At 36.6% G+C, this 16,938-nt stretch overlaps 1 protein-coding gene across 2 annotated transcripts in view; it reads left to right on the plus strand.

Moving 5' to 3' along the window:
- LOC117212943 (CCR4-NOT transcription complex subunit 6-like) overlaps nucleotides 1-16,938 on the plus strand; it is a 126,426-nt gene that overhangs the window by 81,494 nt on the left and 27,994 nt on the right. The window contains exons 1-2 of one of the 2 annotated variants that reach the window (XM_033458103.1): nucleotides 685-753; nucleotides 16,833-16,901. Coding sequence is in view for 1 of the 2 variants with exons in the window: in XM_033458102.1 (XP_033313993.1) it covers nucleotides 16,833-16,901 (69 nt within the window). In the remaining variant the exon portion in view is untranslated. Of the gene's footprint in view, nucleotides 1-684; nucleotides 754-16,832; nucleotides 16,902-16,938 lie in introns of those variants that run through there. The other variant, XM_033458102.1, reaches the window with a different exon arrangement.

Genomic DNA, 16,938 nt, shown 5'->3' on the forward strand with positions numbered 1-16,938 from the left:
TTACAGTCGCCGACTTCTTTTTTGTTTCCGCGAGTCCGTTCTTCTATGAGATAGGAGGGTCGAACGATTTTTTCGCTAAATTCCGACTTTCTTTAAACTTGCAAGTAATCCAACTTGAAGTAAGTCTTATGAACTGGATATACATCGGGCCACGAAAATATTTCAACGTTGCTGGAAACTTTTCATGTGCACAGTGTGTATGATAATTAGCGGGACTCATTTCAGGAGACCCAAAAAGCTCATGCGTTCCATCTGACCTTGTTTCAAAGTTGTAGCCATTTTCGTGTTTCAACAACCCGCGACTGCTTACCTTTTGTCCTGAAAGGTGTACCGTAGTATGTGTGGATGATGTGTGTAATATATGTGCAAGCCATTGTAGAAGTGGACAGGAGGCACAAAAGCAACGAGAAAGGTTCATACTCGCGTATATCCTATTCGACTTTGTTTAAAAATTACGAGCATTTTTTCTCTGATTCGCTAATCCAGTTTCAGCAACTGCTCGGCTTCGTAAAAGATGCTCGAAATGGCCACCCACGATCTGTATGAAAGCTCGCACTGATCGCATCAGAGAATTTCGCAATGTTTCAAAAATTGCAGATATTTGTTGAATCTGTTGGCAACCTTGTTGTATACGTGCACGAAGTACTTCAACGCTGGTACAATTGCTTTCAGGTGGGCCTAAAATAAAAATCTAATGGATTTAATTGTGAGGAGGTCCTGCACGACGTATCCTATTAGGAGGAAATAGTAAAGGTAAGCAGTTGGACTATCGAAGCACAAAGATGACTATAGCTTTGAAACAAGGTCCAATGAGATGTATGTTCGTATGAACGTTTCTCATTGTTTTTGTGCCACACTTGTCCTCTCCCGAAGTGGATCCTACACATTACGACACAGCTTTTATTAACAAGCCATTTAGATATTCAGCGAGTCTACTTTTTTTTATTATTATTATTATTTAATTTCTACCTTACAATTTGTCCAGTTGGACATTTGGCAAATTTAGTCTCCACGTGTAGCACTAATTCTATGTTTAAGATTACTATTCGTGTTGTATACTAATCTCCCACGAAGCGTATATTTGCAATAAACGTCTTGCGACAACGTGATAAACGTAACGTCAGCTTCGGATACTTACAGTTGATCAAGTTTCAATGCATCAACAGGTACCCGATTCTTTTTGGAAAAATAGGGATAGCGTGTAAGATGGAAGAGAAAGATCAATAAAAAGGCACACCTATATAACCGGGAAGAGTTACATCCTTCTATCTAGAGACACCTTGGGTCTTCAGATAATAAGGTACTTTGGTATGCCATAGAGCTGGTTCTGAAAGTGGATCGACCCTTTCAAGAGTAATCTCATAAATACGAAGTTTTACGTATCCGCTCGAGTGCTTTATAAAACAAAAAGGAGAAGGAAACACAAAAATAAAAAGAAATTGGATAGCAAAATATGTATTGTATCGATTCAGTTGCAAATGCCTTTTCCATACGCTATGTGTTTATGGTCAACTGTTTGAAATTCAGATTTTCTCCCCCCTAAACAAGGGAACTCGCTACGTAATTAATAACTCGTCTCTGTATCGGTATTTTGTAAGATAAATTTTACAATTTTAAAACAATCTTATAAAACGATAAAAATAAAGAAAATAGCTGGACGTGAAAATCGATCTAGTTGCGAATATCTTTTCCACGTTCGTGTTGCTCGAATTTAACGTTCTTTTCATCCTGGTCAAAGAAACTTACTTCTAACATTGATCAAACTTTTATAATTGTTAATTGAAGATTTGGAATCTTCGTTTATCAAGTATCTATATATTACGTATTATAATAAAAGTCTGACAAGTAGTAGAGATCAATCCTTTTTTTAATCGCTCATTTAACTTTCGTATCTGTATCATTAAATTTTTTCTTGTATTTGTTATTATTTGGTTTCTAGCGGACGTGTCTAAATTTTCTAGTTAATTCGTCCAAAACTCTCTTATCGAGGTTTAGATAAAATATTGAAAAATATATAATTGTCAGTTCGCGACTTGTCTATAAATCTTGAACCCCAGCGATGATCGCTGACAATTAGTCCTGTAGCTTTCACAGTCTAAATTCTCACGATTCACGCGCTTACTCTTCGCACTGGTACATTTAACGCTGTTTCCCCTAACTCTGAAGCTTCCAGGAAAGAGCCGTGTCCAGAAAGAAAAGAATTCCGACGTTTCGCCAGCTTCGCAGCTGGCTTCGTCAGTGTGTCGCACCGACACAAGGTGTACGCGTTGAGAAGCACTCTTCCCAGACTTTCTTTTTTAAAACAGTGTTCCCAGACTTGCTTTCGTGGAACAGTGTTTATTTTACACCAGTGTCACTGTAACACTCTGATAAAGTCAACCGCGATACTGTCGGAATTCTTTTCCTTCTGAACACGTCCGTTTCCCGGAAGCATCAAACAGTGTTACACGAGACAGTGTTAAACATAGCGTTGCTGAGTGTGAATAGCGAAATTTCTCGAAGTGTTCCAGTGCGTTCGTGTGCCGTATCGTTGAATGCGCATATTTGTGTGTGCAGCTTTAAGTATTAACGACCTAGTATATGGGCGACGTAGACCTTGAATATTATTCTGAAATATGATGCCAAATGCTGTTCGCCTCAGGTTACACCATAGCTTGCTCCAACGTTCGCGAATTACGATTTCGCACAAGCTGACACCACAATTCCGTACCTGCGTGTTGCGACTGGAACTAAATAAAAAAAAAAAAAACAAGGACCACCATGGCAGGAACGGTGAACGTGTTGTATAGAGAATGAAAAATTATTCGAGTCAGCTTGACTATTTCCTTTTTTCTAACATTCTAAAATGAATACAATTGCGCTGTTCTTCAGTGAAATTTCCCATGGTTTCGTACAAAAGTTTTAATTCAAATACGCAATACTATTACCTTTTTCAACTTTTCTCGTCAGTAGCATGATGATTGTTATTGGTTACATTATCCCATTGTTTCGTATACAAATTTTAACTAGTGTATGCAATAACACTACATTTTTCAACTGTTCTTCTCAGCAGTACGATGCGTATTATTAGTTAGGTTGCTTGCTGGCCTGTGCGTGTTTTGAATTGAGTTTCTACGGTTTTTGTATGAAGATTTTGTCTTTCTTTTTTCACTAAAAAATTGTTTATTCCTTAACAAATTTTGCAATAATTGCAAGATGTACACTGCGTACTTAAATATTGCTTTCATCGCGCTTCGATGTTTGTAATTTAATATAATTGATATACAGGGTGGTTGATGACTGGTGGTACGAGCGGAAAAGATTTTTTTTTTTTAATTTTTCCATCGAGACAACGATCTACAGTGAGATCCGTTATAACGTACCGCACGCGTACCGAGCGAAAATTCAAAGTCGATTTTCTCGAAAACAAAGCCTCGAACGAAAAATTTTTATTCTATATTTTCGACTTCCTTTTTCGCGTAAAATCACCCCTTTCCGCTTGTACCGCCAGTTACCAACCACCCTGTATAATGAATATTGTAATGAATTTTCTTAATATACTCTTATTTGAAAATAAATTACCCATATTTTGAATAACTTGTCGTTGCCTATTTCATATATGAAACATTATAATATAAAAGCACTGTAATTTGATACTGTATGCAAAAACAGTTGCAGATCGCAGTTCCTTCGACAGTACGATTTCTTTGCGTGTCCTATAATGCCTTTAAAATAAAACCGAGAATCCTCTGCAGTAAGATTGGATTTTCTCGTCCATTAGAAGCAACGTGAAGAGAAGTAACAAAACTTAAATTTGTTTCAGGAGATTTCAACAAGAAGTAAATACGAGACTATTTACATATCAATATAGTTTTTATACCGTACATATCCATTTCGATGTAAAGAAGCGAATTGACTGAAGATTTACAATTTTTTGCGAAATAAAACCTGTTTCATCGTTTAAGGCTCTTACGTCGTCTGAAATACAAGAAACAGCTGCATTTACAGATACGCGTAGATTTTTATTTCACTATCTTTGAACGTAGTAGGAAACATGAGTTTGCCAGCGATTTGTATGTCAACGAACGGACCACGGATGTCGATGCAAAATGCAAATAGAAAAATGAAATCTAGATACGAATCGATTATGCGATTAAAGTATAATCCAAGGAATAGATAGATTTGTATTGTATTCTTTATTGCAGTATAGATTATCATCTATTACAATTTGCCAACTATATGCTGTATCGGTGGATGATTTACATATTCTCTTATCTTACTTTTCTTTGTTTTCTATGCTTACAGGATGCTTAGCCTAAATTCATATAGTTAATTAAGTTTACATTTACCTTTGTGCTTGATCCTACATTTACTTAACTAAATTTTCACATACTTAGCTTACATGCCTATTAGTGGACATTTACATCATAGAACACTTATTTATTTACATTTACAGAACACTTATTTATTAAAATGCTATATTTACTTCTTGCACTTGTTAAAAACATTACAAAGTAATACTCTTATAATCCATGGTTTAGATTTACAGCTATTTGATATTATATGTGCACGTAAACAAAAGTGCGTTCTGTATCCTCCTGTATCACTGAATTTCTTTTATTTATCCCTGTAGAATCCTTTTATCTTCATTGTTTCTTGTATGTAGTAAAATATTCTTCTTGCATAGTCTTCAGTTTGTATTACCAGTATCTCTTCCATTGTTCCTTTTCCCTTCAAGTACAGTGCTCTTATTTGTTCATATAAAGGACATTGCAATAATATGTGCTCTATGTTTTCTTCTTTGCACCTGTTGCACAATCTGCATAGTTGCTCTTTCTTTATTCTTTGGTTGTATCCTTCTTCCTTGCAATAGAACGTTTTCTTCCCAGCTAGTCTCCACCAAGCTGTTGTTCTTGTTGCCCTCAATGGTATTTTAACATTTAAGTACTCTTCTTCCCTTTCTATATTTCCTTCCTTTAATTTCTCATACCTTTTGCTATATGATGATTCATCCACTCTTTCAGTGTCCATTCTCTTCTTTTCTTCTTTTATTATCTTCCATATATTAGGTTGTGCGAAAAGTTTCTTTCCTTTTATAAAGAAATAATGGACGCACAATGTTTGATATTAGTTTTATATTAGTTAGAGCGTAATAATAGAAATATAACGAAATGGATCATACCTAATTCAATAAAATAATATAAAACAGAAATTGTTGTTCATCTATTATCGCTTTATGAAACGAAAGAAACTTTTCGAACAACCCAATACTCTCTGTATTTGTTTCAAGCTCTTCTGCATTTTGCACTTTCCACGGCCTTCCACCTTCTGCTTTATTCAATAATTCCTCGAGCTTCGTGCACCAGTTGTATTTCCTACTTCTTGAATAAATACATTATAGTCGACCCTCGTAGTCTCTTATCCGATACTATACTCTTGACGCCTACGCAGTTTCGTTCCCACTGCTTCAGAGTCTCTTTCATTCAAATTGGACAACCTACATAGGCATTCCGAGGACACATTTTGATTACGTTCATTCGAAATATCCTAATATCAAGTGTTTAATTCTCTCTCGTATCTCATTCACTTTACAAAAGATCCTCGACAATATACAGGGTGGTTGGTAACTGGTGGTACAAGCGGAAAGGGGGTGATTCTACGCGAAAAAAGAAGTCGAAAATATAGAATAACAATTTTTCGTTCGAGGCTTTGTTTTCGAGAAAATCGACTTTGAATTTTCGCTGGGTACGCGTGCACTTTATCGCGTCTCGTTATAACGGATCTCACTGTAGATCGTTGTCTCGATGGAAAAATTAAAAAAAAAATTTTATTCTATATTTTCGACTTCTTCTTTCGCGTAGAATCACCCCCTTTCCGCTTGTACCACCAGTTACCAACCACCCTGTATAATTTTATAGCCTGCCATATGTTTATCACGTGTGCCCAACATGTACTGTTGAATGTTGAATGATATCTGATCAAGAAGATTACTTTTTCCTTTCTAATGTTCCTTCCAGTAAAAACCATCCTCTGTAATTTCTGAAATCATATATCTAACGATTAAAATTTTGTTTTATCTACCGCGTACTTCAATTACTTTCACACTCGAGTTTCTTTTACGCTTTAAAGTGCAGTTTCATGAAATAGTTGAGCAGAAAGAAACAGAGAGCTTATTCACAAACTTCAGAAGCCAATGGGTGCTACACCTTAAGGCTTATTCGCACGTAGCTACAGTGGTTTCACTTTCATAAAGGTGGCCGCTGGACACAGTGGAATGCAACGGTACTTAAAGCAGTAATAGTAGTAGTAGTAGTAGTAGTAATGTACCGCTCGCTCCTCTTCAGAATTAGCATTGTACATTAAAAACTGGCTACCGTGTCGCGCAGTATATGCTAAGTGCACGCGTGATGTCTCACTGGAGTGTTATGTACATTCAAAGAATGTTAACGCTCTGGCAGAATATATGTAAATGCAGCAACCGCTAATTGCAAGTCTCAGTACTTTTACTTGTAAACGATCGGACAGAGGAAGAGAGAGAGAGAGAGAGAGAGAGAGAGAATTACATGTTCTTTCTGCGTACAAAAAGTGATATTATTTTAACTGCGCCATTCCTTGCAATGATCGCAGATTATTGGAAAAAGCTAATGGTCGGAATAATTGAAAAACGTTGATAGCGCGATACGTCGCTTGAGAAATATTTAAATTAGATCAGTAAAACGTTTCTCTCTTTATCGAATAAGAGTATTAAATATTGAATGACTCCGAAAATTTAACAGAACGATATGCATTCCGATAATCGTACAAGCAGTAATGATAGGAATATTCGTTTTAATACTGTTTCAATTTAATACTTTAGTCTTTGATATCTTGTTTAACCGATATATCAGTTTAATTTTAATCGAGTAAGTGGCTTAGCTCGTTAAGTACTGACCAATGGTTTATCATAATGTTAGTACATTATTTGCTGTGCATTAATGTTAATGCATCTATTTCTTTGTGTTTCATAATATCGTAAAGCCTAGATGCAGGAAATAATGACGATCAAAATACCAGGAGAATCTTAATAATTTTCTTTCGTTTCAAAGTTCATATCCCGACAACAGGTAATGCAAAAGACACGAGTGTGCAGAGATGTGAAAATATCTGGATGTTAGCTACGGGGGTATCTAATAAAAAATAGAATAAAAACCGCGTTTAAAGATTTTAATATCACCTTTACACAAATCATAAAGAATATAACCTAACAAACACGAAGATGGTACCCCGCTGGGGGTAGCCACCCACATGATAATCAAACAGCTAAAAAATTCTACCAAATGTCCAAATTGGACAAATTGTGAATGTGAAATATTAAATAAAAAAAAAAACCTTTACACAACGTTTTAGGGTCATCGTCAGGTGAAACAGATAAAGCACAGTATGTTTCTCTCGATACCATGAAACATTTTTTTCTATCATCACGAATAAGAGAGTAATTAAAAGTGACAAAGTTATAGTCTATAATTATAATTAGAAGCTATACTTCCGTATAAAGATAATTATTATACATGTCGGAGATGAAAGGACGTCGGAGCCTCCCTTTTGGAATATTGGAAGAAACCCTAATACCCTAGTCCAGACTTTTACTATAGCTACACTTAAGTAACAAAACTAACAAAAAAATAGTTGGGCTCAAGGTTTATGACGACGGGCTTGGACTCGAAGTGACATAACGAGTCACTAAAAAACGTAGCCACGGGATGGGCGCGTACTTAACAGAGGTATGGAATAATTATATAGCTCTCCTTAAAAATAAAGATCGACCCGAGAGGTGGGGAGAGGACTATATAAGGGCAGTTCGATTTGGGCTCAGGCAGAGTCTATTCAGACCAGTTCATTCAGACAATTTTTACTTGTACGTTGAGTCATACGTGTATCACATCGCATTCGTCATCCCGTTGACCGTGGATTCGTTATCGAACCTAAATTCATTGTCATCAACATCTCGACCATTCGATCGCCGCTATTACTTGTAGCCTCTTATAATAACCGCATTTGTATTAATAAACATCAGCTATAACCGCGAAGATTCGTCAAACGCCCAAAATTCCAACATTAACCCGACATACAATTATAAGTTACATTTCGATGTAAGTTGTGCATGCACAAGTCGAACGAACGAATGCTACAACATCGTCGTATTATGTACGTACCCAGGAAGAATGTTAATATATCAACTGACCAGATGCGGTGTTCACTGGTTGTGAACACAAGTTGCAGCAACAAAATACACGTTAACCACGACTGAAATGCGGTCTATGGTTAACCAAAGAATCTTTTTGCGGTAAATCAACCTACGAAATTCGTTCCATCATTGACAATATATCCGCGTGGTTAATATCCACGGTTGCTAACAAATTCTCAAACCGAAATTGATATCCAACTGGAAGGATGGAAATCGCCTTGTTTAATCCGCCAATGGCCTAGTCAGACCCAGTTCGTATTTTGTATTCGTAGTTTATACAGGTATATTAAAATTTAAAAATTGTAAAAATTAAAAAAATAACGTCAATCTACAGTGAGATCCGTTATAACGAGACGTGATAAAGTGCACGCGTACCGAGCCAAAATTCAAAGTCGATTTTCTCGAAAACAAAGTCTCGAACGAAATATTGTTATTCTATATTTTCGACTTCTTTTTTCGCGTAGAACCACCAGTTACCAGCCACCCTGTATGTAGATTTCGATTAGGTTTCATTCTATCCAACCGATACTGACGCATACGCTGTCAGGGACGTACAATCGTAGGGAAAATTCACTGTAGTGGTACCGGTAGATTTTTGCGAGTATCTCTCAAACTAAATCCGAGCGACGGTTACACGTATAGGAAAAAATTATTCGGAATCATAACCCCGGCAACATACTCAAAATCACACAACATATATACGTATTACGACACGAGTATAAAAGTACGTATTATAATACACAGACCTGCTTGAAATAAATATAATGATTTCCACGTACTATGTGGCGTTGACAAGTATCACGTTGATGTCACATCAAGATAAACACGTCACGGTTGTCCGAGGGTTAATGAACTAATTAGAGCAAAAATGCTGGAGGTTGAGTCGAGGATGAAAGCAGCGTCCATCCGCCGTATTTCCTCGAACTGAAGCAGCGTAAAATCGGCTTAAGTTTCGATTGACCTTATTGATACTTTAATGTGCAGCTCGCGATCCAATAAACAGCCGATACGTTATCTAGGAGGAAAACGTGGGCGCGCGTTGAAATTGTCAGCTTCTAAATCACACGTGGCAAAAGGTGGCGTGGCACGGTTACCATAACCCTGTTATCGTAATTATTGATTTCAGCGTGACTGCAGCCTGTCATTATGCGCGATGCCATTAACCTCGGTGGCATGACACGCTCGCGTGTACCTGTTTGCGTGCCGCGTCATTACATAGCTCGGTGACCACGGCTTAAATTAAGGATATGATATTTCTTATGAAATATTATTTAACATTCGACGAATAACAAAATAAATTTCTCATTTAATTAATAGCATTAACTGACCAGGGTGGTTCGCTAAATTGGAATTCGCCTCGAGCCGATCAGCATTAATTAGAATGCTGTTTTTCGCAGCTTCTTCGGGTCCGTACGAGACATGGATTCTCAGGAATGAGCTACGCCGAGGCTCCAGCGGCTCTTTATAAAAACTGTTCGACGCGATATACGAACATAATAAAACAGTTAAATACTATATACCGAGAATCACAGCGGTCGTCGCTTTCTTCTTTTATGCGTGTCCGTGGCTACCCTTTACTCGGCGGATAGCGTTAAACCAGTCCACAACGAAAGATCTTAATTAGGATTGCAAGGTTTCACGGAATGCGGACGATGTATCGAGAATCGTCGTTACACTTACACTCGGCTACCTTACCATATCTTTGCACGTAAGATCGTACCTGCTTAGTTAATTCGCATGGAAATGACTTTTTAGCATTTCTATATGAAATATTATTGTATTTCGTTGGAGTTCGAAGTATTGGGTCGTCCGAAAAGTTTCTTTCGTTTTATAAGGAAATAATGGATGCACAACATTTTTCGTTTTATATTATTTTATCGATTTACGTATGATCCATTTTGTTCTATCAAGATAAAGATTACAACGTTCGACAGATTAGGTTTCATGTTTGTATAAAAATACATTGTTGTGAGAGACGTGTCTGTAAAAGAAAGACACTTTTCGGACAACCTAATAATTTGGTAGAGCTCGTAGCAGAGTTTATTACGAGCATGAGATGATACTTCAGTTCATATAAAAATGATCCTTGACGATCGTTCTTCGTCGTGAAACACTGTACCGAATATAGAGATGTTTAAGCAAACATTTGAAACTAAAATTGCAGGGTAGTTTTTTATAATTTCCACGCTCGTTCACCTTCTGTTATAAATAACAATAAACAAACGTTTTAGCATAGGAGGACAATCGTGAGTAACTGGTAGATGTTGAGCTGATCGGTTCGTATCTTCTGTATTGTCTATAACATGGTTATAATATTCGTTGCAGACCGTTAGAATTTATTTTTCGTATCTGATGGACACTGATCGTGAACGTAGAATTGTATAATGATTATAATTCATCGTGTATTTATTCGATTGGAAATAATTGAATACGCAGGGGTTCGCAGATAGCATCCGCTAAGGAAGAAATAATTACCCACGCAAGCAGACACGAGAACAAACTCTCATCTTTTAATCAATCGGCAAAAACGCTTTGGGTAGAAAGTGGAGTAAAGAGGAAACTCAAGAGATTCCAACCAACAGACCTCCTAACGCGATTTAGTTGAGTTTAACTCGGCACTCAGTAAACATAAATAGCTAACAATAATCAAGTACTCAGTACGGCTATGAGCTACCAAACAAGTATCCGCATATCAACGTTCCACGCAAGGTTTATTTATTGTCGTAATAGTATATAAACAACCTGGAAATTAAAAAAGAGAAGAAGAAATATTTCACGATACGTTACCATTGCCATTGCTTTAAATTCCACTTAAATTGACTGTAACAAAGTTCGTAACTATTTCCTGAATAACATACGAGTCTCGTCATTCTTCTTAATTTTTATCAGTTGTAGCTATTTATCAGTTGTAGCTATCGCTATTTTCTCTGACACCTCCAACGAAGTGAAATAGAATATTACGATCTTGAAATGGTCTTGGATTCCAAAATATGGTATCGATCATCGGAATATTAACGTGGAAAAATGATATATCAGGTCTGTAAGTATGAAACCGTAATTTGTCTATAGATGGTCCTAGCTGATAATGTAGTTGTCACTAAACTGCGTCATTGATGCCAAAAGTCTTTGTTGACATCTTACAAACATTTTCGACACAGAACAAAACAAATTTCATACAACAGCGTAGTTTGTAATAGCGTTGAACATGTCAAATTTTGTGCCTGGAAACTACGATTTGCGGACAGCATTGATTTTCTGTTACCATTTGAAGAAAACTGCTGCAGAATCGCATCGAATGCTCGTCGAAGCTTACGGTGAGCATGCTCTTGGTAAATCACAGTGCTTTGAGTGGTTTAAAAAATTCAGAAGTGGCAATTTTGACGCGAGGAACGAAGAACGTGGAAGACAACCGAAAAAGTTTCGAGACAGCGAATTGCAAGCACCGTTGGACGAGGATGACGCTCAAACGCAACAACAACTCGCTGATCGATTAAACGTGACACGAGAAGCCGTCTCCATACGTTTGAAAGCCATGGGAAAGATCCAGAAGGTGGGAAAATGGGTTCCACACGAACCGAATGAAAGACAGCAGGAAAACCGAAAAACCACTTGCAAATGCTGCTCGCCAGATACAAAAGAAAGTCATTTCTCCACCGAATTGTGACTGGCGATGAAAAGTGGATATATTTTGAGAATCCTAAGCGTAAAAGATCATGGGTAGCTCGAGGCGAACCACCGACATCGACTACAAGACCAAATCGCTATGGACGGAAGACAATGCTCTGTGTTTGGTGGGATCAGAAGGGTGTGATCTATTACGAGCTGTTAAAACCTGGCGAAACCGTTAATACCGAGCGCTACCAACAACAAATGATCGATTTGAATCGAGCTTTGTGTGAAAAACGACCAGAATATCAAAAAAGGCGACACAAAGTAACTTTGCTTCGTGATAATGTACCATCGCATACAGCAAAACCGGTTAAGGAAACGATCGAAGCGTTCAGTTGGGAAATACTTTCGCACGCGGCTTACTCATCAGACTTGACTCCGTCCGATTATTATTTATTTGCATCGATGAGACACGCATTTTCTGACCAACACTTCGCTTCTCACGAAAATGTACGAAAATGGCTCGATGACTGGTTTGCCTCAAAAGAGCGACAGTTTTTTTGGCGTGGCACCCACCAATTGCCAGACAGGTGGGAAAAATGTATAGCTAGCGATGGGCAATACTTCGAATAAAATATTTTTAATCATTTTCATACAATAAACGTGTATTTTCTATACAAAAATTCCGGTTTCATATTTACATACCTTATATATTTTTTAAATGAATGCAATAAATGACTGCAATATTTATCGTAGCAAATTTAGCGACCATAAACGCGTTACAAATGGAATGTAAATATGAGGAACATAACTTGCGCAGGGTCTGGATTACATCAAGGCATTCAGAAACAACGTATATTTCTTCATATACTTTTAGAAAATGGGAACATTCACGTTGCGAAATAACGATAAACAAATGCATTGCTGGCGCTGCTAAAACTGTTTCAGTGTCTCGGTTCGTCCTTAGATAACTAAAAATGTATTCGTATAATAAAAAGATTGATATACTCTACATGTTCGATGAACGTAACGTTGCAGTTGTGTGCGCGCGCTACGAGATATCCAGAGAGACGTAAAAGATATTTTATAACGTTGAAAAGACTTTAAGAACTCGTGGGAAGATTGCAAGAAGAAAAGAAGTAGATCTAATCTGATTACAAATGCTGACGATGCTTTTTTAGTGTTTATTCATTTTGAAAAAAATCCACTAACTTATATTCACGTTGTTACTGTTGGCACTGGATTATCTCGAGGTTCTGTTAATAGGATTACAAAGGAGAATTGTGAGCATTCTTACAAAATGTCTATAGTACAACATTTATAGCACGATGGCTAGTCCTTGTTTTCTATGAGCGTTTATTACCAGAAGAAATAAATTACAAATACATTGAACGTTCAGTTGCTGCAACACTCATCCAATTCGTATTAAATTATACAGTGAATCCGCAGGCTTATGAAAGGCCATTCAAAACGTCGAACATAAGAGAATACGATGAAACAAACTACTTGTATCAAACTATATGAAACGAACTACAGTGAATACGAATGAACATAAATTGCATCGCAAATCACAGGTGGCAACTGCGAACTAAACGTGTCAGAACAAATAAATAAAATAGAACAAACAGTAATATAAAAGCAAGTTGGACAGTATACAAACTCGGAGAAGGAGATTAAAGAATTAAACCGAAAATCAAAGATGAAAACTAGGATGGAAAGGGTCTGGCATGATTAGTTGCTGCACATGAAAGTACTTTGCAAGCGTCAAACAACATTCTGTAACTTTTATGCAAACGAAAAATTAACATGTCGTTCCATCTAAAAAATTTTCATTTTTTATTTCTCCTTCTCCAAGGAATTTGTTATGCTCCAAATAATTAACTGTGGTATCCCATCTAATTAAAAACAGCAAGTCTGCAGCAGAGTCAGAAAAGGTAGTTTGCAATGCTTTGTGCGATTCATCTTGTGTATTCGTTTCTATGCACATGAGATTTCAAATTAAACAAGACACTTCGTTGTACTCGTGAAAAAGTCACGCATCATTTACTGTTTCTCTATCTTATCTGGTTATTGTTGTTATTTATTATGTGATCCTAAGTCCTAGGTGTCACAGGATGGGACTTGGCTTTCCATTAAATTAGGTTGTTATATATTTTGTGTGTCTAAACTGTTGTGGATCTATTATTTCTACATTTTCTTTCTAAAATTTCTAAAATTTCTTTTATTTATAAAACGAAAGAAACTTTTGGGATAATATAATATATCAAATATAATATATCATACCTCTTTGGCCTGACACTCTTACTTCGTATATTGCACATTAGTGTCCTATTCTGTGGATGTCACTCGATATCTACTCTTATCGCTAACATTCTACTTATGCCTTCTATTTATGTTCTGCTAGTATGGACTCCTCAGTAAGGCTCTCACCTAACAAACCTATTCCTTAGACACAATGTGAGAAGAGAGAAAGTGAGTGTTTCGTCCAAGATCTGCTAGTATGGACTCTTCTCTACTTATGTTCAAATTAATGGCTAAACCTACTTATTCGATTCTAATGTAAACTACTCCAAACTAAAGTACCTCGATCTAGAAACTATAGATTAAGCACCTTTCTTCCCAGTCTTTATTCACAGTTTTCTTCGCCAGTTCACAGGCGCTTCTTTTCCTTCCTCGCTTGGTAATTCTTATCTCTATCTTATCTAGTTATTCATTTATGTTTATTTTATCAAGATCAGCCAATTGACTAAACAATAATTTGGGCATAGTAAGATAAGATGAAGTTGATCATTCTTCCACTCTGTACAATTTTCTCACTCAAATTTTACTTAACACGCATTTAGAAGTTTCAGAATTGTGCAATTTATCTCAAACAGATTGTCGGAAAATTATCAAAATTGCTACTGACGTAATTTATTCCCATTCAAAGATACAACGAACGATTGTACTTACATTACACGTTGCGTCAAATAATTTTCTGCATAGAATTCGTTCAATAATGAAACAGGATAGCGTTTAATAAACGCTCGCGCGTCTAATACAGAACGAAACATTTTTTCCCCGTCCTACGTTTGCGCGACTGACGAGAAGGCTAAAGTTGTCGAAAGTTTCTTGACGAGCGAGTTCTCTAACGTTCGCCAAGCCTTCCGCAATTGATCCTGCTACATACTTGTGAACTTCTGGAACTGGCTGCGAAAACTAAATAGAAAGTTAAGTTCAATTTCCGGTTCGGCGTTCTCCAACTTGGAATTCTGTTGAGGACAGCGGTACGTCGTGACATGACGTAGGGCAAATTTAGCAAATGAATTGCGTCGAATGGCAACACGAACAAATTACGAGTCGAGAGTTCCAGCTCCTCTATGTTGGAGGAATTTCGTTAGAACTGGTCTTCAACTGGAAGATTACTACCCGAACTCTGTCTGTCAACTAGCTGGTTGGTTGCGGATATAAGGAGACGAAGGCAAGAGCACTCTTGCCGAGTCTTCAACACGTTCTACGACTAGTACGACGTCAGAGGCTTTGAATTGTTAATTTTGATTACCTTCGCGCCTCGTCGTACTTTGCTCCTGCCACTTGTCTAATGTACCGCCATTTGTGCCAGAGTTGAGTCACGTCTCTGGGTTTCAAGGTTGTTACCGCCATTTCCGGAGAGTCGTTAACGCTCTCCGCTATGTACCTCTTCATATATTCCGATTCCTCGCTCACCCTCTTTCTCTCTGTTTTACTGCTCCGCTTTTAAAGCTTCTGCGAGAAGTGGGTCATTTTACGGTACTATAAAACGTAACCTATATATCAGCCACTTATTTGGTAAATCGGTTCACGTAGCTCTTGTTCAACTATGTTAGCCAAATTGGGGTTCGTTAATGGATCATAAATATACAGCTGGAATGATACTATGGAAATAATAATAATCATTTTTAATAGAATTTATATTTCTTTTAAAAAGTCACGCGTTAATAAAATGATTTCGATACGGACGCGGGGTAGCAACTGCTTCAAGTAGACAAAATTGATGAGATTATACAGGGTGGTTGGTAACTGGTGGTACAAGCGGAAAGAGGGTGATTCTACGCGAAAAAAGAAGTTGAAAATATAGAATAAATTTTTTTTTCATTTTTCCATCGAGACAACGATCTACAGTGAGATCCGTTATAACGAGACGCGATAAAGTGCACGCGTACCGACCGAAAATTCAAAGTCGATCTTCTCGAAAACAAAGCCTCAAACGAAAAATTTTTATTCTGTATTTTCGACTTCTTTTTTCGCGTAGAATCACCCCCTTTCCGCTTGTACTACCAGTTACCAACCACTCTGTATATCGTTCAAGTGCTTTAGCATCAAACTTTCAAAAATTCCAAAAGTTGAACACTTTGGTCTGTGAAAACATTCTTACTCTAACTCCAAACTACCTCTTTTATTATTTATTCTATTATTATTATCTATTATTATTTATTAAACCCTACCTCTAATCTTTTATCGAGTACTTGGGATTTTTTAATCATTTTTCTCTAATTTAATAACATATATTGTTATATTTAATAACATGTGTGTTAATATTGTTAATAATTAAAATATCGCTTCGTATTTTATGCAATTGTTGTCAATTGAGAGTATGCTATGTTTAATTCGATAGTACTTAAGTTGACAGCATACACCTGCAACTAATTGCTATGCATGGAATTGATACTTGTTTGGTATTCATACAGATTCATCTTAATTACGTAATAAACGTTGTAAATATTTCAGTGAATAACTACAGAAAATTTATTCGCACACATTAAATGCACTCATTATTTGCACAATATTAAAATGACCTTCAGTTTTCAAAATGATTACAAGTGACCTGCTGATTTTTCACTTTAAACAAATAAATAAATAAAATAAGTCTTCCAAAAATACACGTGTATAATATACAAATATATAATTTGATAAATGCGTAAATTAGTTCATAAATATGTCATTAATTACGTTTTATAATTTGGCGCTGCCTTTACTAATTAATACAAACTTCTTGTTTCAGTTACTGCAAATCATCCACCTCAAAGACCATGGATTCCATTGACGAGACCGAATAGGACGAGACCAACATGTAAGTTACAATGCGTTTAATAAATTTATTACATATG

Source organism: Bombus bifarius, unplaced genomic scaffold (genome assembly GCF_011952205.1).
Source record: "Bombus bifarius isolate JDL3187 unplaced genomic scaffold, Bbif_JDL3187 scf7180000008421, whole genome shotgun sequence".
In the NCBI taxonomy this organism is placed as follows: Eukaryota; Metazoa; Arthropoda; class Insecta; order Hymenoptera; family Apidae; genus Bombus; species Bombus bifarius.